Source organism: Carassius auratus, chromosome 16 (assembly GCF_003368295.1).
Source record: "Carassius auratus strain Wakin chromosome 16, ASM336829v1, whole genome shotgun sequence".
NCBI lineage: Eukaryota > Metazoa > Chordata > Actinopteri > Cypriniformes > Cyprinidae > Carassius > Carassius auratus.
Genome location: NC_039258.1, coordinates 2,013,062 through 2,035,570, shown reverse-complemented (window position 1 = coordinate 2,035,570; position 22,509 = coordinate 2,013,062). Strand labels below are relative to the sequence as shown.

At 32.8% G+C, this 22,509-nt stretch overlaps 2 protein-coding genes across 3 annotated transcripts; both read left to right on the top strand.

The window, feature by feature from the left end:
• LOC113115716 (uncharacterized) lies at positions 1 to 22,014 on the top strand. Of its 2 annotated transcripts, none has more exons than XM_026283272.1 (3): positions 1 to 107; positions 18,781 to 18,841; positions 19,748 to 22,014. In XM_026283272.1, exon 3 carries the CDS (start codon positions 19,776 to 19,778, stop codon positions 20,943 to 20,945), a length of 1,170 nt encoding a protein of 389 aa, XP_026139057.1. In that variant the 5' UTR covers positions 1 to 107; positions 18,781 to 18,841; positions 19,748 to 19,775; the 3' UTR covers positions 20,946 to 22,014. The 2 variants fall into 2 exon arrangements, with proteins under 2 accessions (XP_026139057.1, XP_026139056.1); XM_026283271.1 differs by lacking the exon at positions 1 to 107 and adding an exon at positions 16,790 to 17,010.
• Positions 419 to 3,485, top strand: LOC113115715 (uncharacterized). Its single transcript, XM_026283270.1, has 2 exons — positions 419 to 729; positions 1,725 to 3,485. The coding sequence occupies exon 2, from the start codon at positions 1,769 to 1,771 to the stop codon at positions 2,948 to 2,950; it is 1,182 nt and encodes a 393-aa protein (XP_026139055.1). The 5' UTR covers positions 419 to 729; positions 1,725 to 1,768; the 3' UTR covers positions 2,951 to 3,485.
• Positions 22,015 to 22,509: the final 495 nt, after the last annotated feature.

The following is a 22,509-nucleotide window of genomic DNA, read 5'->3' as shown; positions in this document are numbered from 1 at the left end:
CGCAGGAGAGAGTCTATATATACATGTGGACCCTGGGAGGCTGGTTCTTTTAGTTGGACTCTGTTGGAACACTAGAGAACACCTCTGAACATTTCACCACACTAACAGTGAGTATCCCTTTTTTTTTTTTTTGGTCTGTCCATTTCCATTTATCATCTTTTCATTTCTCTTTTTTCATCTTTTTTTGTTATTTTATTGGCACAACTTCAAAAACTTTATAGAGCATTGAATACAATGTCACAAAATACAATAGCTGGCCTGTGATCTATGCTTTTTGTCATGAAGAGTTGGATAAGACACTTTGTGGGAATCATTGTGATGTAGATGCCAGTCAATATTGACTTAAGCACAACATCCTGCCATGTTATAAGAATTTAACACTGGATGTTGTGCTAAAGTCAATATACTGACTGCCACGAAGCTCTAAGCAGCATTTGGATAGAAATAAGGGATGTGGCTCTCAACTTGAACAGTTCCTCTTTTTTAGAATCAGTAGGTTGGTTCCTTTCCTTTTTGTTCCACCGAATAGAACCATCAAAACTGTGTTTTTTTCTGTTACAAAACATTAGACTTAATTTCTTATTTTTGAACTTATTTTCCTACATTTTATTTTCTTATGAAGTCATTTTCTATCTCAAATCGGACACATCCTGGAGTTTTAATTTCAAAGCCATCTTAATTATTCTTACAAAGGAGGACTTGAAACAATCAGGATCATTGTATTGTTCAGTAAGTATTGTTTTGCTCCTAATTCCATTGAGATCAGAATGCTCTTTTAAAAGATGCATTGTTGAGTCATAAATTCCAAATATGAGTTCTACATGCTTATCATTCATAATAAAAGCTACTGAATTTACATAATTGTTCACATAATCCACTAAATCATTATTGTGAGACATTATTGCAACAGAGCCAAATGTAGTGTTTGATGTTTGAAATATGTTCATCAAATGTCAGGTTCAGTCTTGTATTTTTATTTGTGTTTACTTTGTATGTAAAAATCTGAGTCATATGGTGTAGAATAGGGTTTCACCGCAGGACAAGTGTATTGGTTACAGATTTTCTCAGATCTGGGTGTGCCTTTTTTTCTGTATATTGAGTCTTGGGAAATTAGATACGAGTGTGAGATCATCTCCCTTGTGTAATCGAAGTGCCCAGAAATGTCCTGAAATGCTTAACAGCTAAAGCAGTCAAATACATTCTCCCAGCAACCCCTCCTGAAAACATCTGCTTTGCTATACATCTGGGTTTTAAATGATGAATTGTTCCCTAAAGAAGGGTAGTTAACCGCTCTCCAATTCCGTGTGCTCACAATACTAATAATAAAGTGTGCTTTGAAGCACAAAAACTTTTAGCATGTTTGCTTTATTGATTCTTATAGTAGGCACCTGATCTCACTGATCTGCCTCTATTGTTATATAATTTGCCGAGACTTAGCTGGCGGGGTGTAAGGTGGAACAGGACATGCCCGAACAAGACCAGAAATTTTTCTTTTTCTTTTTTTTTTTCAAATGGCTCGAGCCCGTGGAAAACATGTATAAATGTACAAACACTCTGGTATTTCTGCCCCTGTGGTCTGGCTGTCCAATTCATCTCAGGTTACTGTTAAGGTCCCATCCTGAGCAAACAAACATGACCCTTAGAAATGTCTGCATTGATTTTAGTATTGATTTTTATGTTGTGGCTTCCACTTTATGATATATATATGCCTTGATCTGTTACAGACAAGGGTAAGAAGGATAAGACAGCTTCTCTGCTTTGAACCACAATGAATCGGGTGGAAGAATGGGTTTTGGAGAACAAGGACAAGATCGAGAAAGGAGTGGAAATCATGGGGCAAGGTTGCGAGGTTTTAGCAGCCACCGTGGGACAGTTCCACCCCATCCTGGAAGCCGTGTTTTTGGCCTCGGCCGAACTCCTCGGAAACCCAGAAGGCAAAGAGGCCAAGTTCCTCGCTGAGCAGTTTGAAAAGATCAACCAGAAACTTGAAGGCATTCGAGATGAAATCGACCAAATCGCTTTGGAGTTGCAGCGCACGACCATGAATAAGCAGAACTTTGACTATGAGGCGACGATAATCAGTCAGTACGAGAAGTTTCAAGACTTTGTCAATGCTAAGCCCAAGTTCAAGGAGAAGAAGAAGGAGAAATTTATAACCCAGTATGAAAACACTGGTGGCGACCTGAACATTGATTCCTTGTACAATGCTGTAACTGGAGAGAATACCTCTGGAGATGCCATGTTGGACACGGTGGTGACCACAGAGCAAAGGAGCCGGAAGCCAGTGGAGGAGTTCTGTGCCAGACTGAAGAAGATATTTGTCATGGGAATTATAGCAGTCATGGGTCACGCCGCCCTCAAAGAGGGAGTGGTAGGCGAGGCCATAATGAAGAAATGGCAGGATCGCATGGAAGATGTAGAGACACGCATGAAAGCGGCGGTGGATGACTGCATTGAGAATTTCCCTCTGCAAGCCAAGACGGATGTGGAGCGTCAACTTCTGGAGCATCAAGCCACCGTTGACCCAGAGTTCACTGGATTTATACTGGATATCCTTGCGAAGAAATATTACTGGGTTTCCTGGTCAGTTCGGGTCTTCAACCACAGTGGCATGTTCTTCTGGAATTGGCTCGCCGGCAAAAAGTACCATGGAAGTGGTGGAGGTGGCAACTTTTTTGATCTTCTGACCCCAAACGACATCAGAATCGTGGTGTCTTTCAGTGCAGACCCCAAACCGATTGACAAGAGCCAGATTGTAGATCAGATAGAGACGCAAAAGTTGAAGGGGAACATGCAGTCTGAGGCTCAGACGCTGTGGAAGATGTTTCCCAACACAGTGGTCCATTGCATTAGCTGCTATAAAAAAGTAGAAGAGAAAAACAACTTCCAGCCAGAATGTTTCTACTTTGGGTGCCACAAAAAGGCATACCTGTGCATTCATTCTGAATAGACATGCAAAAAAAATTTAATTGGCAATCAGCATTCTACATATATACTTCTGGTTTAGAAATTTTGATTGTATTAAATAGCTGAACATTATAAAGCAAACAATGACTGAATTGTAACTGTGCATCTACAATGAGAAAGTATATTATTGCTGGTTCACTTTATTTTCGCATGTTAGTGCATAAAAGGACCATAAATACATTTTTGTGTGTGACCAAATATAAATGCGTACATTTTAGATTTTAAAAAATGGTATGTTTTGTAGTTTAGAATACATTTGAAAGAGCGATTTAGTGGAGAAAACTTTTACGATCAACGGGTTCATGGGATTTCATTGTTAGTCGTGGTGTTTACAATCAAAAAGCATTTCATTTCAACTTTAGATTGTAGTAAAAGTCTTTACTGGAAAAATGCTATAATAAGCATTCAGTTTACTTGCTATATATACTCTGTAACCCAAGAATCATGTCCGTTTCTGGTTTATGATTGTATGTAATCACAAATAAAAAAACTATGAACAAGAAATATGTTTCAAAGTATCAACAGCCATCCAAATGGACTATATTCAAGACAACTTTTATACTTTAAACTTACGGTATGTCAATCCGTCAGTTTTGTTTTCACTTGCAAGGTTAATATTAAGTTCATATTTTAAAAGTAATGTATAAGAGACTCATAAAAGATTCTGAATGTAGATATTTTAAATGATTTCCCCTTACAAAACGTCTTATGGTAGCCATATTGTAAATAGTTAAAGTACAAAAAAAATAAAAATAATAATAATAAAATTAGTTAAAGGACAACACTTCAATTCTAAAACTGCACTACAATATTTTTGTGAAAAATGTGGTTGTTGTAATAAATTTTAAGGGGTAAAGTACAATACTTAGCCTATGAAATTATCTTTAACAAAAGTTGTTTTATATTAATTTGGTGCAAAACGTCCATTTTGACATTTTTATACTTAAATTTTTATTTTATACCAGACACATAAACCATTCCTCGAATTTTGGGTGGGAAAAAATGTTACAGTTGTACATTTTGTAAAAGGTAAAGGACATTGAAATTCCTTCTGAGTGTAGAAGGGTGTGCCACGCGCTTTAGAGAAGAACCAACGCTTGATCAGTTCGGTAAAACTGGCAAGATATTCACAGATTCGACTTTTCCGGATCAATAACTCGCGAACAAAACGTTTTTGGTACACGAATTATGCCTCTTTTTACTCGTAGTGATGTAGTAAACGAGCTACAAGCGAGTTTGCCTGAAAACAAGCTTTCCTCCGCTCTGTACAAAATACGTTGATCTCAATGCGCTGGCGTCTGAGAGACAAGTCCTAAGGGACCGTCTGCAAAGTGCGAAACGCGAAAAAGGTTACTAATAAAATACTCAATAACTTCACAGTAACACACTGTAGTGTCACCAAATTCAGTTCACACATCACTGCTCTCGTGCTGCTTATACTACAATGTTGGTTTTAAAAATAGTTGCTTTTGCACAATTTTTTTAATTTTTTTTATTATGAAAACATTAATAACGTTACTGTAACACACTGTACTTTCACCAAATTCAGTTCACACATCACTGCTCTCCTACTTGGTTATACTACAACACTTATATTGAAAATAGTTGCTTTTGCACAATTTTTATGATTTTTTTGTTATGAAAAAAGTTAATAACTTTACTGTAACACACTGTACTTTCACCAAATTCAGTTCACACATCACTGCTCTCCTGCTGGTTATTCTACAACAATCATTTTGAAATTAAATTATGTTGCACATTTTGTATTATGAAAAATAGTTAATAACTTCACCGTTATAGAACATAATAGTTAATAACTTTAATTTAACACACTGTACTTTCACCAATTCAGTTCAAACATCACTACTCTCCTGCTGGTTATAGTACAACTTTAATTTTGAAAGTAATTGCTTTGGCACATTTGTTTTGAATTTTTATTATGAAAAATAGTTAATGAATTCACCATTATTGGACATAATAGTTAATAACTTTAATGTAACACACTGTACATTCATCAAATTCAGTTCACACATCACTGCTCTCCTGCTGGTTTTACTACAACACTCATATTGAAAATAATTGCTTTGGCACATTTTTTATTATTTTTTATTATGAAAAATAGTTAATAACTGTACTGTTACAAACTGTACTTTCACCAAATTCAGTTCACACATCACTGCTCTCCTGCTGGTTTTACTACAACTTTCATTTTGAAAGTAATTGCTTTGGCAAATGTTTAGAATTTTTATTATGAAAAATAGTTAATGAATTCACCATTATTGGACATAATAGTTAATAACTTTAATGTAACACACTGTACATTCATCAAATTCAGTTCACACATCACTGCTCTCCTGCTGGTTTTACTACAACTTTGATTTTCAAAGTAATTGCGTTGGCTCATTTGTTATGATTTTTTATTAAGAAAAATAGGTAATAAATCACAATTATTGAACATAATAGTTAATATCTTTAATATAACACACGGTACTTCCACCAAATGCAGTTCACAAATCACTGCTTTCCTGCTGGTTATACTACAACTTTCATTTTGAATGTAATTGCTTTTGCAAATTTTTTTATGATTTTTTTATTATTAAAAATAGTTAAAAACTTCACCATTATTGAACATAATAGTTAATAACTTTACTGTAAAAGAGTGTACTTCCACCAAATTCAGTTCACACATCACTGCTCTACTGCTGGTTATACTACAACTTTGATTTTAAAAGTAATTGCTTTGGCTCATTTGTTATGATTTGTTTATTAAGAAAAATTGCTAATAACTTTACTGTAACACACTGTACTTTCACCAAATTCAGTTCACACATCACTGCTCTCCTGCTGGTTATACTACAACTTTCCTTTTGAAAGTAATTGCGTTGGCTCATTTGTTATGATTTTTTATTAAGAAAAATAGGTAATAAATCACAATTATTGAACATAATAGTTAATATCTTTAATATAACACACGGTACTTCCACCAAATGCAGTTCACAAATCACTGCTTTCCTGCTGGTTATACTACAACTTTCATTTTGAATGTAATTGCTTTTGCAAATTTTTTTATGATTTTTTTGTTTTGAAAAATAGTTAATAACTTCACCATTATTGAACATAACAGTTAATAACTTTACTGTAACACACTGTACTTTCACCAAATTCAGTTCATACATCACTGCTCTTCTGCTGGTTATACTACAACTTTGATTTTGAAAGTAATTGCTTTGGCACATTTTTTAGAATTTTTATTATGAAAAATAGTTAATGAATTCACCATTATCTGACATAATAGCTAATAACTTTAATGTAACACACTGTACATTCATCAAATTCAGTTCACACATCACTGCTCTCCTGCTTGTTATTCTACAACACTCATTTTGAAATTAATTGATGTTGCACATTTTTTATTATGAAAAAGTTAATACCTTCACCGTTATAGAACATAATAGTTAATAAGTTTACTGTAACACACTGTACATTCATCAAATTCAGTTCACACATCTCTGCTCTTCTGCTGGTTATAGTACAACTTTCATTTTGTAAGTAATTGCTTTGGCACATTTTTTTATTTTTTATTAATAAAAATAGTTAATAAATTAATCATTATTGGACATAATATTTAATAACTTTACTGTAACACACTGTACTTTCACCAAATTCAGTTCACACATCACTGCTCTCCTGCTGGTTACACTACAACTTTCATTTTGAAAGAAATTGCTTTGGCACATTTGTTTAGAATTTTTATTATGAAAAATAGTTAATGAATTCACTATTATTGGACATAATAGCTAATAACTTTACTGTAACACACTGTACATTCATCAAATTCAGTTCACACATCACTGCTCTCCTGCTGCTTATACTACAATGTTGGTTTTAAAAATAATTGCTTTTGCACAATTTTTATGATTTTTTTTATTATGAAAACGTTAATAACGTTACTGTAACACACTTTACTTTCACCAAATTCAGTTCACACATCACTGCTCTCCTACTGGTTATACTACAACACTTATATTGAAAATAGTTGCTTTTGCACAATTTTTATGATTTTTTTGTTAAGAAAAACAGTTAATAACTTTACTGTAACACACTGTACTTTCACCAAAATCAGTTCACACATCACTGCTCTCCTGCTGGTTATTCTACAACAATCATTTTGAAATTAAATGATGTTGCACATTTTATATTTTGAAAAATAGTTAATAACTTCACTATTATTGAACATAACAGTTAATAACTTTACTGTAACACACTGTACTTTCACCAAATTCAGTTCACACATCACTGCTCTCCTGCTGGTTTTACTACAACTTTCATTTTGAAAGTAATTGCTTTGGCACATTTTTTTAGAATTTTTATTATCACCATTATTGAACATAATAGTTAATAACTTTAATGTAACACAATGTACATTCATCAAAATCAGATCACATATCACTGCTCTCCTGCTGGTTTTACTACAACACTCATATTGAAAATAATTGCTTTGGCACATTTTTTATTATTTTTTATTATGAAAAATAGTTAATAACTTTACTGTTACAAACTGTACTTTCATCAAATTCAGTTCACACATCACTGCTCTCCTGCTGGTTATACTACAACTTTGATTTTGAAAGTAATTGCGTTGGCTCATTTGTTATGATTTTTTATTAAGAAAAATTGCTAATAACTTTACTGTAACACACGTTTTTTCAACCAAATTCAGTTCACACATCACTGCTCTCCTGCTGGTTTTACTACAACACTCATATTGAAAATAATAGCTTCGGCACATTTTTTATTATTTTTTATTATGAAAAATAGTTAATAACTGTACTGTTACAAACTGTACTTTCACCAAATTCAGTTTACACATCACTGCTCTCCTTCTGGTTATACAACAACTTTCATTTTGAAAGTAATTGCTTTGGCAAATGTTTAGAATTTTTATTATGGAAAATAGTTAATGAATTCATCATTATTGGACATAATAGTTAATAACTTTAATGTAACACACTGTACATTCATCAAATTCAGTTCACACATCACTGCTCTCCTGCTGGATATACTACAACTTTGATTTTGAAAGTAATTGCGTTGGCTCATTTGTTATGATTTTTTTTATTAAGAAAAATAAGTAATAAATCACAATTATTGAACATAATAGTTAATAACTTTAATATAACACACGGTACTTCCACCAAATGCAGTTCACAAATCACTGCTTTCCTGCTGGTTATACTACAACTTTCATTTTGAATGTAATTGCTTTTGCTAATTTTTTATGATTTTTTTATTATTAAAAATAGTTAAAAACTTCACCATTATTGAACATAATAGTTAATAACTTTACTGTAAAAGAGTGTACTTCCACCAAATTCAGTTCACACATCACTGCTCTACTGCTGGTTATAGTACAACTTTGATTTTAAAAGTAATTGCTTTGTCTCATTTGTTATGATTTGTTTATTAAGAAAAATTGCTAATAACTTTACTGTAACACACTGTTTTTCAACCAAATTCAGTTCACACATCACTGCTCTCCTGCTGGTTTTACTACAACACTCATATTGAAAATAATTGCTTCGGCACATTTTTTATTATTTTTTATTATGAAAAATAGTTAATAACTGTACTGTTACAAACTGTACTTTCACCAAATTCAGTTCACACATCACTGCTCTACTGCTGGTTATACTACAACTTTCATTTTGAAAGTAATTGCTTTGGCAAATGTTTAGAATTTTTATTATGAAAAATAGTTAATGAATTCACCATTATTGGACATAACAGTTAATAACTTTACTGTAACACACTGTACTTCCACCAAATTCAGTTCACACATCACTGCTCTACTGCTGGTTATACTACAACTTTGATTTTAAAAGTAATTGCTTTGTCTCATTTGTTATGATTTGTTTATTAAGAAAAATTGCTAATAACTTTACTGTAACACACTGTTTTTCAACCAAATTCAGTTCACACATCACTGCTCTCCTGCTGGTTTTACTACAACACTCATATTGAAAATAATTGCTTCGGCACATTTTTTATTATTTTTTATTATGAAAAATAGTTAATAACTGTACTGTTACAAACTGTACTTTCACCAAATTCAGTTCACACATCACTGCTCTACTGCTGGTTATACTACAACTTTCATTTTGAAAGTAATTGCTTTGGCAAATGTTTAGAATTTTTATTATGAAAAATAGTTAATGAATTCACCATTATTGGACATAACAGTTAATAACTTTACTGTAACACACTGTACTTTCACCAAATTCAGTTCATACATCACTGCTCTCCTGCTGGTTATACTACAACTTTCATTTTGAAAGTAATTGCTTTGGCACATTTATTTGAATTTTTATTATGAAAAATAGTTAATGAATTCACCATTATTTGACATAATAGGTAATAACTTTAATGTAACACACTGTAAATTCATCAAATTCAGTTCACACATCACTGCTCTCCTGCTTGTTATTCTACAACACTCATTTTGAAATTAATTGATGTTGCACATTTTTTATTACGAAAAAAGTTAATAACTTCACCGTTATAGAACATAATAGTTAATAAGTTTACTGTAACACACTGTAAATGCATCAAATTCAGTTCACACATCTCTGCTCTCCTGCTGGTTATACTACAACTTTCATTTTGTAAGTAATTGCTTTGGCACATTTTTGTTTATTTTTATTAATAAAAATAGTTAATAAATTAATAATTATTGGACATAATATTTAATAACTTTACTGTAACACACTGTACTTTCACCAAATTCAGTTCACACATCACTGCTCTCCTGCTGGTTATACTACAACTTTCATTTTGAAAGAAATTGCTTTGGCACATTTTTTAGAATTTTTATTATGAAAAATAGTTCATAACTTCACCATTATTGAACACAACAGTTAATAACTTTACTGTAACACACTGTACTTTCACCAAATTCAGTTCATACATCACTGCTCTTCTGCTGGATATACTACAACACTCATATTGAAATTAAATGATGTTGCACATTTTTTTATTTTGAGAAAGTTAATAACTTCACAGTTATAGAACATAATAGTTAATAAGTTTACTGTAACACACTGTACATTCATCAAATTCAGTTCACACGTCACTGCTCTCCTGCTGGTTATACTACAACTTTCATTTTGTAAGTAATTGCTTTGGCACATTTTTTAGAATTTTTATTATGAAAAATAGTTAATGAATTCACCATTATTTGACATAATAGCTAATAACTTTAATGTAACACACTGTACATTCATCAAATTCAGTTCACACATCACTGCTCTCCTGCTTGTTATTCTACAACACTCATTTTGAAATGAATTGATGTTGCACATTTTTTATTATGAAAAAAGTTAATAACTTCACCGTTATAGAACATAATAGTTAATAAGTTTACTGTAACACACTGTATATTCATCAAATTCAGTTCACACATCACTGCTCTCCTGCTGGTTATACTACAACTTTCATTTTGTAAGTAATTGCTTTGGCACATTTTTTTTAATTTTTATTAATAAAAATAGTTAATATATTCCTCATTATTGGACATAATATTTAATAAATTTACTGTAACACACTGTACATTCATCAAAATCAGATCACACATCACTGCTCTCCTGCTGGTTTTACTACAACACTCATATTGAAAATAATTGCTTTGGCACAGTCTTTATATACTTTTATTATGCAAAATAGGTAATAACTTTACTGTAACACACTGTATTTTCACCAAATTCAGTTCACACACAACGGCTCTCCTGCTGGTTATACTACAGCACTCATTTTGAAAATAATTGCTTTTACACGTTTTATGAATTTTAAATAAGAAAAAACAGTTAATAAATTTACTGTAACACACTGTACTTTCACCAAATTCTGTTCACACATCACTGCTCTCCTGCTGGTTATACTACAACACTCGTTTTGAAAGTAATTGCGTTGGCACATTGTTTATTATTTTTTATTATGAAAAATAATTAATAACGTCCCCTTTAGTGAACATAATAGTTAATAACTTTACTGTAACACACTGTACTTCCACCAAATTCTGTTCACTCATCACTGCTCTCCTGCTGGTTAAACTACAACACTCATATTGAAAATAATTGCTTTGGCACATTTGTTATGAATTTTTATCAAGAAAAATAGTTAATAACTTTCCTTTAACACACTGAACTTTCATCAAAATCAGTTCACACATCACTGCTCTCCTTATGGTTTTACTACAATACTCATATTGAAAATTATTGCTTTGGCACATTTTTTATGATTTTTTATTATGAACAATATTTAATAACTTTACTGTAATGCACTGTACTTTCACCAAAATCAGTTCACACATCACTGCTGTCTTGCTGGTTATCCTACAACACTCATTTTGAAATTAATTGCTTTTGCATATTTTTTTGGATTTTTTTATTATGAAAAATAGTTAATAACGTCACCGTTATTGAACATAATAGTTAATAACTTTACTGTAAGAGACTGTACTTTCATTAAAATCATTTCACACATCACTGCTCTCCTGCTGGTTTTACTACAACACTTATATTGAAAATATTTGTGCCGGCACATTTTTTATGATATTTCTTATTATATTTTTTCTTATTAAAATAAGTTACTGTAAACTTAATGACATTGTGAGAGTATCTAGTATGTTAGGTGGGTAACAACATCATTTGTGTGAAGTATTCTTATTTTCATTATGTGCTATTAAATTCTACAGTTAACTAAAAAGTAAACTGCATTAGGTATCGGAGTTGAGATACATGTTTGTATTGTGCAGAAACAAAGTCCATAAATTAAGTAATTTTATTACATCGTGAAGTTATGTAGTTACAAAGTTATTACCTATTTTCCATAATAAACAATCATAAAAAAGAAATATGCAAAAGCAATTATTTTCAAAATAAATGTTGAAGTATAACCAGCAGGAGAGCAGTGATGTGTGAACTGAATTTGGTGGAAGTACAGTGTGTTACAGTAAAGTTATTACTATAATTTCCAATAACTGTGAAGTAATTAACAATTTTTCATGATAAAAAAATGGTAAATTATGTGCCAAAGGAATTACTTGCAAAATGAAAGTTGTAGTATAACCAGCAGGAGAGCAGTGATGTGTGAACTGAATTTGGTGAAAGTGCAGTCTGTTACAGTAAAGTTATTAACTGTTTTTCATAATAAAAAAAATCATAAAAAATGTGCAATTTTTTTTTTATTTCAATATGAGGGTTGTAGTATAACCAGCAGGTGAGCACTGATGTGTGAACAGAATTTGGTGAAAGAACGTTATTAACTGTTATTATAAAGTTATTAACTGTTTTACTTATTTAAAATTTATAAAAAATGTGTAAAAGGTATTATTTTCAAAATGAATGCAGTAGTATAACCAGCAGGAGAGCAGTTATGTGTTAACTGAATTTGGTGACAGTACAGTGTGTTACAGTAAAGTTATTAACTATTTTTCTTAATAAAAAATCATAAAAAATGTGCCAAAGCAATTACATTCAAAATTAAAGTTGTAGTATAACCAGCAGGAGAGCAGTGATGTGTGAACTGAATTTGGTGAAAGTAAAGTGTGTGAAAGTAAAGTTATGAACTATTATGTTCAAAAAAGGTGATGTTATTAACTATTTTTCATAATAAAAATTCTAAAAAATATGCCAAAGCAATTACCTTAAAAATTAGGGTTGTAAAATAACCAGCAGGAGATCAGTGATGTGTGAACTGAATTTGTTGAATGTACAGTGTGTTACAGTTAAGTTATTAACTATTTTGTTCAATAAAGGTGATGTTAGTAACTATTTTTCATAATAAAATATCATAATAAATGTGCCAAAACAATTACTTTTAAAATGAAAGTCGTAGTATAACCAGCAGGAGAGCAGTGATGTGTGAACTGAGTTTGGTTGAAAAACAGTGTGTTACAGTAAAGTTAATAGCAATTTTTCTTAATAAAAAATCATAACAAATGTGCCAAAGCAATTACATTCAAAATGAAAGTTGTAGTATAACCAGCAGTAGAGCAGTGATGTGTGAACTGAATTTGGTGAAAGTACAGTTTGTAACAGTACAGTTATTAACTATTTTTCATAATAAAAAATAATAAAAAATGTGCCGAAGCAATTATTTTCAATATGAGTGTTGTAGTAAAACCAGCAGGAGAGCAGTGATGTGTGAACTGAATTTGGTTGAAAAACAGTGTGTTACAGTAAAGTTATTAGCAATTTTTCTTAATAAACAAATCATAACAAATGAGACAAAGCAATTACTTTTAAAATCAAAGTTGTAGTATAACCAGCAGTAGAGCAGTGATGTGTGAACTGAATTTGGTGGAAGTACAGTGTGTTACAGTAAAGTTATTAACTGTTATGTCCAATAATGGTGAATTCATTAACTATTTTTCATAATAAAAATTCTAAACATTTGCCAAAGCAACTGAATTTGGTTGAAAAACAGTGTGTTACAGTAAAGTTATTAGCAATTTTTCTTAATAAACAAATCATAACAAATGAGACAAAGCAATTACTTTTAAAATCAAAGTTGTACTATAACCAGCAGTAGAGCAGTGATGTGTGAACTGAATTAGGTGGAAGTACACTCTTTTACAGTAAAGTTATTAACTATTATGTTCAATAATGGTGAAGTTTTTAACTATTTTAAATAATAAAAAAATCATAAAAAATTTGCAAAAGCAATTACATTCAAAATGAAGGAAAGCATTTGAATTTGAAACTGAATTTGATGAAAGTACAGTTTGTACAGAGTACAGTTTGTAACAGTAAAGTTATTAACTATTTTTCATAATAAAAAATAATAAAAAATGTGCCAAAGCAATTATTTTCAATATGAGTGTTGTAGTAAAACCAGCAGGAGAGCAGTGATATGTGATCTGATTTTGATGAATGTACATTGTGTTACATTAAAGTTATTAACTATTATGTTCAATAATGGTGAATTCATTAACTATTTTTCATAATAAAAATTCTAAAAAAATGTGCCAAAGCAATTACTTTCAAAATGAAAGTTGTAGTAAAACCAGCAGGAGAGCAGTGATGTGTGAACTGAATTTGGTGAAAGTACAGTGTGTTACAGTAAAGTTATTAACTGTTTTTCATAACAAAAAAATCATAAAAATTGTGCAAAAGCAACTATTTTCAATATAAGTGTTGTAGTATAACCAGTAGGAGAGCAGTGATGTGTGAACTGAATTTGGTGAAAGTAAAGTGTGTTACAGTAACGTTATTAACGTTTTCATAATAAAAAAAAATCATAAAAATTGTGCAAAAGCAATTATTTTTAAAACCAACATTGTAGTATAGGCAGGAGGAGAGCAGTGATGTGTGAACTGAATTTGATGAATGTACAGTGTGTTACAGTAAAGTTATTAGCTATTATGTCCAATAATAGTGAATTCATTAACTATTTTTCATAATAAAAATTCTAAAAAAATGTGCCAAAGCAATTTCTTTCAAAATGAAAGTTGTAGTATAACCAGCAGGAGAGCAGTGATGTGTGAACTGAATTTGATGAATGTACAGTGTGTTACATTAAAGTTATTAACTATTATGTCCAATAATGGTGAATTCATTAACTATTTTTCATAATAAAAATTCTAAACATTTGCCAAAGCAACTGAATTTGGTTGAAAAACAGTGTGTTACAGTAAAGTTATTAGCAATTTTTCTTAATAAACAAATCATAACAAATGAGACAAAGCAATTACTTTTAAAATCAAAGTTGTACTATAACCAGCAGTAGAGCAGTGATGTGTGAACTGAATTTGGTGGAAGTACACTCTTTTACAGTAAAGTTATTAACTATTATGTTCAATAATGGTGAAGTTTTTAACTATTTTAAATAATAAAAAAATCATAAAAAATTTGCAAAAGCAATTACATTCAAAATGAAGGAAAGCATTTGAATTTGAAACTGAATTTGATGAAAGTACAGTTTGTACAGAGTACAGTTTGTAACAGTAAAGTTATTAACTATTTTTCATAATAAAAAATAATAAAAAATGTGCCAAAGCAATTATTTTCAATATGAGTGTTGTAGTAAAACCAGCAGGAGAGCAGTGATATGTGATCTGATTTTGATGAATGTACATTGTGTTACATTAAAGTTATTAACTATTATGTTCAATAATGGTGAATTCATTAACTATTTTTCATAATAAAAATTCTAAAAAAATGTGCCAAAGCAATTACTTTCAAAATGAAAGTTGTAGTAAAACCAGCAGGAGAGCAGTGATGTGTGAACTGAATTTGGTGAAAGTACAGTGTGTTACAGTAAAGTTATTAACTGTTTTTCATAACAAAAAAATCATAAAAATTGTGCAAAAGCAACTATTTTCAATATAAGTGTTGTAGTATAACCAGTAGGAGAGCAGTGATGTGTGAACTGAATTTGGTGAAAGTAAAGTGTGTTACAGTAACGTTATTAATGTTTTCATAATAAAAAAAAATCATAAAAATTGTGCAAAAGCAATTATTTTTAAAACCAACATTGTAGTATAGGCAGGAGGAGAGCAGTGATGTGTGAACTGAATTTGATGAATGTACAGTGTGTTACAGTAAAGTTATTAGCTATTATGTCCAATAATAGTGAATTCATTAACTATTTTTCATAATAAAAATTCTAAAAAAATGTGCCAAAGCAATTTCTTTCAAAATGAAAGTTGTAGTATAACCAGCAGGAGAGCAGTGATGTGTGAACTGAATTTGATGAATGTACAGTGTGTTACATTAAAGTTATTAACTATTATGTCCAATAATGGTGAATTCATTAACTATTTTTCATAATAAAAATTCTAAACATTTGCCAAAGCAATTACTTTCAAAATGAAAGTTGTAGTAAAACCAGCAGGAGAGCAGTGATGTGTGAACTGAATTTGGTGAAAGTACAGTTTGTAACAGTACAGTTATTAACTATTTTTCATAATAAAAAATGTGCCAAAGCAATTATTTTCAATATGAGTGTTGTAGTAAAACCAGCAGGAGAGCAGTGATGTGTGATCTGATTTTGATGAATGTACAGTGTGTTACATTAAAGTTATTAACTATTATGTCCAATAATGGTGAATTCATTAACTATTTTTTATAATAAAAATTCAAAACAAATGTGCCAAAGCAATTACTTTCAAAATTAAAGTTGTACTATAACCAGCAGGAGAGCAGTGATGTTTGAACTGAATTTGGTGAAAGTACAGTGTGTTAAATTAAAGTTATTAACTATTATGTTCTATAACGGTGAAGTTATTAAATATTTTTCATAATACAAAATGTGCAACATCATTTAATTTCAAAATGATTGTTGTAGAATAACCAGCAGGAGAGCAGTGATGTGTGAACTGAATTTGGTGAAAGTACAGTGTGTTACAGTAAAGTTATTAACTGTTTTCATAACAAAAAAATCATAAAAATTGTGCAAAAGCAACTATTTTCAATATAAGTGTTGTAGTATAACCAGTAGGAGAGCAGTGATGTGTGAACTGAATTTGGTGAAAGTACAGTGTGTTACAGTAACGTTATTAATGTTTTCATAATAAAAAAAATTAAAAAAATTGTGCAAAAGCAACTATTTTTAAAACCAACATTGTAGTATAAGCAGCACGAGAGCAGTGATGTGTGAACTGAATTTTGTGACACTACAGTGTGTTACTGTGAAGTTATTGAGTATTTTATTAGTAACCTTTTTCGCGTTTCGCACTTTGCAGACGGTCCCTTAGGACTTGTCTCTCAGACGCCAGCGCATTGAGATCAACGTATTTTGTACAGAGCGGAGGAAAGCTTGTTTTCAGGCAAACTCGCTTGTAGCTCGTTTACTACATCACTACGAGTAAAAAGAGTCATAATTCGTGTACCAAAAACGTTTTGCTCGCGAGTTATTGATCCGGAAAAGTCGAATCTGTGAATATCTTGCCAGTTTTACCGAACTCGCATGATCAGACGCTGAGCGAGAAAGATAACGTGAAGTTTAGCTTTATTTTATTCAAAGCCATTTGAGATCGATTGGAAGGTGAGTTTGGTTCATAACAGAACGTATTTGTTCTCTAAACGCCAGTAAACATGATGATTCCGTTGGTCTGTGCGCTGTAGTTTCAGTTTTTTCTCATGAAAAGTTTTTGGGCGTTTCTATTCACAGTCTGCTCCGTCTGTGACATTTAGACATCACTGCGTTTTAAACACGAGTGAGTTCCATAACGGATAGATTTTTCACGCAAAAAAAAGAACTTCTCTGTAGTTTAATCGCATTTGTTACCGTTCTGGAGAACTCTTTAGGGTTTGTTTGGCTTTTTCGGTGGGCTGCAGACTAAACCAGGAAGTGCTTCTTATGTCAAAAGGAATTTTACAACCTGATATCTGAAGTAAATCCTATCTCAAAGGGACATTTATTCGCTCACCCTTCTTTTCATAAGTGTATGTGGACTTGTTATGAACTAATCTGCATCCAGGGACAAAAAAAGGACTGATTATTACCTACCTTTAAGTCGGTGGGGTGCAGGTACGGGCTGACGTAGTCAGTGCCAAATAAACCGCGACAGGGATGTCAGGTCTCTCAGAAGCTGCTTATTTTGCGAAATTGCCAACTGTTCTTATGACTTTACGCTGTCCCACGTATTATACTTCAACTGTGACAACAAACAAACATAGAAAAAAAATATATATACAAAGTGTTCAATATAAAGTTTTTTATTAAACAGACAAATGTAGCCTAGTTTTAATATTTTCAGGTACATTAACGACAGCTAAACTTGTAAAAACATAATTTTATCATCTGTTATCATTGAAATTGTGCTATGTTGGATTGTAGATTTATGTATATATATATATATGTGTGTGTGTGTGTGTGTGTGTGTGTTATGTATTCATTTGAGGCTATAAGCTAATGGAGCTATAAGCTAATACACTTAGTGTATTAAATTAGTTATTCATTTTGTGTGATCCATGCCAACAGATTTATACAATGGTCAGCATTTCAAATATGCACACAGGTCTGTTTTGGTTGTGTGGTGAACACTGCGAAATTAGTGAGATTTCATCTTGTAACGCTGCGATTTTGTAGCTACTTCCCAGTGAAAAAGAGCATGATGTGGATGTCTGCAGAGAAGCTGACAGGGTGTTTTTCTTGTCTTGTTTCTATGGTTACTGAGGTGCTTTGGAAAAAAAGGTTCTTGCTCAGCTAGTTGAACTAGACTTCTAATCATTTCCACACCTGTGTAGGCAACAGCCAGAAACGTTAATGGAAAATCTTCAGTTGTTTAGGGGAATTTTGTCATAATCGTATCATTATATAGTAACTTGTAAACATTTGTTCAGACATCTTATGTAATAGTTTGCATTCATTTAATATTACACACCTACTCAAAAAATTTGTAAAATTTTTATCACAAGACATTAAGTCAGTCAAGTATGTCCAAACTTTGGACTGGTAGTGCATATGATCTACTAGGAACTTCTGTTAACAAAAAAAGCAAAGCTTTATATTGGCCTACTGTGTGTTGCATCATTTAACATTTGGAAAAGGGGAAATCCATTTGAACTGTTTCGGTCCTCTGTTTGTTTATGCATTGCATACTGTGACTAAGTGTTCAAACATTATTTGACCATTCTTTTAGTGGATGTTTGAACTGAATGAATGCATCTGGCCCATTTCTTTCATGAATGTGTAGGTGTGGTTGTCGGGGAGAGCGAGCATCTGTTAGCATGTGTACATACACCTGGTGTATATTGTTGCTGCTTTTATGATTTGTATAACACATTTCTCATTTCTTTTATCTTTTTACAGCAAGCCCACTCTGACTCGCATTGACCACTCAAAGCTTGACAGGAAACAAAGACTAACACATGTAAGTTTCTTTCCATATACCACTCTCAGAAGACAAAGACCTCACTTACTAAAGCAGGCTTAGTTTTTCAATTAAGAAAATAAAATGTTTTTTCTATTTTTGCAAAATAGTTTTTTTTTTAAACATGCATTACATAGCTAACATTCGGTATTATTACATGCAAAAGCCTCCTTTAAAAATGGGTGTGGTTTTGTATATTATGTAGTAAATCACCTGCAATATGACCTTGAAGCACTATGCAATTTTTTTTAGATTGCACAAGCAAATTAGTAGCCTTAGTAAATCAGAGCCTCTGAGTTCACAGAAAAAAGAAAATCAGGAAATGTACTTAGACTCATGCCTTTTAAGATGTAAATGAGTCTGTTTCTTCATCAAAGCAGATTTTGAGAAGTGCAGCATTACATCACATGCTCACCAATGAATCGTCTGCAGTGAATGGGTGCCGTCAGAATGAGGGTCCAAACAGCTGATAAAAACATTGCAATAATCCACAAATAACCCACACCACTCCAGTCCATCAATTAACATCTTGTGGATTTTGATCTGAGAGACAACAGAAGATGGACTGTTTCACTGGAGGAAACTTTATTATGGATTATGGACTTTTCTAGATGTTAATTGATGGACTGGAGTGGTGTGGATTATTGTGATATTTTTAGCAGCTATTTGGACTCTCATTCTCATGGCACCCATTCACTGCAGAGCATCCATTGATGTAATGCTAAATTTCTCCAAATCTGTTCCGATGAAGAAATGAACTCATCTACATCTTGGATGGCCCGAGGTTGAGTATATTTTCAGAAAATTTTCATTTTTGGGTGAGCTATTCCTTTAAACTAAAAACAACTTCCTCAAAATAAAATTATGGTGTTTCAAGTACTTATATAATGATCTTATTTTACACAGAGACATCTTTTGCTTTTGAAACTGAAAGATGGCCGATAAGCTGCAGAAACTTGTTTCACAGAAGAAGGATGTCGTGGAGACCGTCATGGAAGTCTTTGAGCAGGGTGCAGAGGTGTTGGCTGGCATCGCTGGTGATCTGTTCCCCGTGTTCTCCATCGCAGCTCCGATCGTGAAGCTGGCGCTGGATAACGTGGAAAGCAAAGAGGCCGAGTACATGAAGGAGCAGTTCCAGAAAGTGCGTGATCGCCTGGAAGTCGTTTCTGAAGAAGTCCAGCAGATAAACCAGGAGATCAAGAAGAGCGGCATAGATGCAACCTACTTCTCCGTGGAGGAGAACCTGACCAACCAATTCCGCAAATTCATGGACGTCCTGAATGCGAAACCTAAATTCAGAGAGGTCAGAAAGAAAACGTTCCTGGAGCACTACAACAGGACAGGGGGTGATAAAAACCTTCACACTCTTTATAATGCTGTAACCGGAGATAACTTCTCAGGAGAGTCTGTGCTGGAAATCACGCTGAATTACGAGCAGAAGAGCCGCAGAGTAGTGGAGGAGTTTTGCGCTACACTCAAGAAACTGTTCTGCATCGGTTTGATCGCCTTACTGGGACACTCGGCACTGAAAGGCGATGACGATGAGGAGAAGCTGCTTCAAGATTGGAGCGAGAGGATGAAAGTGGTGCAGGATAAAATGAACGTCGTGATTGAAGACTGCATCAACAGTTTTCCGACACAGGCCGAGCTGGACGCCAAACGCATTGTGAGAGACCAAAGCGACAAAAGCAACCAGCAACTGGCCGACTTGCTGGTGGAGCACCTGAAAAAGAAGTACGACTGGGTGCGCTGGTCAGTCCGTGTCTTTAACTCCCCCACCGGCCTGTTCACCAACAAGAAAGACTTCCACGGTTTGACGGGAAAGAGCCGCTTTCAGGTGTCAGATGACAAGCTAAACGTTGTGGTCTCCTACAGCGCCTCGCCTGAACCCCTCGATAAAGCCCGGATACAGAGCCTGATTTCAGAGCAGAAGAAGATCACGATGACGCCCTTGGCTGAACTGCTTTTTGAGACAATCCCTGTTAGCGTGGTTCACACTATCAAGACCTCATGCAAAGATCTGGGCTTCTCCAGCAGCTTCTCTGACGAGCTGCACTTCTTTGAGGAGTTCAAGAGCTTCTGTGTCTTTCTTCATTCTGCTTAAACAAGGAGGAGAAATAGAAAGATTAACAGCTAAGCAGATGTTGTAGGATGATATTCGATTAAACCACTATAATTAGACTACATAGCCTCTCTAAGGGTTTGACTTGTTACCAAAATCAATTATTGTACTCTACAATCTTTCTTTTTCATCTTTTTTTCTTAGTATTTCCTTAATGTCTGCTTGTTTTAAAGCTGTAAATGAACACTTCAATGTAACAGATTTGTATTTTTAATATACCTAGTGTTTGGTACTCCCTTATTAGTGTATTTGGTGGGTGATGGTGGTGTTTTAGAGACTAGGCTGTTAAAATAGGTATACACAGATATAGCCTTGTGGGCAGCGTGCCATCATACAACGCCATTGCACTTCGGGCGTCCCATGTCTGAATCCTGACCCAAGGACCTTTCCTGAACCTGCACCCCCCCCACTTCACTTCCTTCATGTCTGACCTGTCTGTCACAATAAAGGCAAAAATGACAAAAGAAAATCATTACCAAAAAAGAGAGAGGAAAAAGGCAGTCTCAGGCGGCTTGCCAACGAGACCGTCCACGTTCACTGATTGTATGCAAAAAGTTTGCACAGTTGTGTTCAAAATTTGTGAGGATGAGCTAATTATTATATTTGACAAAGTTTTCCTGGTTTTTAACATCATATCACATTTTTGACAGAAAGTACTTTCTAAGTTATTTAGAAATTCTCAAGCAAAACTGAATATATATATATATTCTTACCTTAGTTCTTACCTTAATATATGCATGAAGTAAGGAATAAGAATAAACAAATAAAATTAATTAAAGAACAAAGCATAGAAAAAAAGATTGAGTTTACTTCGTTTGTCTGAACTTTTAATACATTTTGTATTTGTATGGACTTCTGATAATTGCAAATTATGCACAGATTTTTTGACTGTCAACTGTTTTTTAACTTTTTAAGCAAGGGCTTCTGCACCATTTTTTTCTGCCATTTTTGTCCACTATTATCTATTATTGTCCTTTATTTCTATTTCAAATTTTACTCGCACCTAAGCTGCATGTCAAAACAACACTTACAATACAGACTGGTCCCTTTCTGTCTGAGTAAGCATTTATTGGCTGTAATTTACAAGTGACTCCAGAACAAATTTCACTTTAAAACCATTAAAGGCTTAGACAAAAACCTGCACAAGTAACCATTATAGATTCTGACTGAGCACAGAGTACTCTGTTGTTCGTAAACTAAATACATATTTAGCCATGAGGCATTGAGCTGATTAAAACTGACAGTTAAGACATTTGTAATATTATAAAAGATTTGTATATCAAATAAATATTCATCAAAGAATCAACACTGGTAATGTTTGTTAAGCAGTAAATCATCAGAATATTAGAATTATTTATGAAGGATCATGTGACAGTGGAGTAATGATGCAGAAAATTCAGCTTTGCATCGCAGGAATAAATACAATTTTAAAATATTACAATAGAAAACATTTTAACATTTTATATTTTACAATATCACTGTTTTACTGTATTTTTGATCAAATAAATGCAGCCTTGGTGAACAGAATGACTGTTGGCTTCTGAGC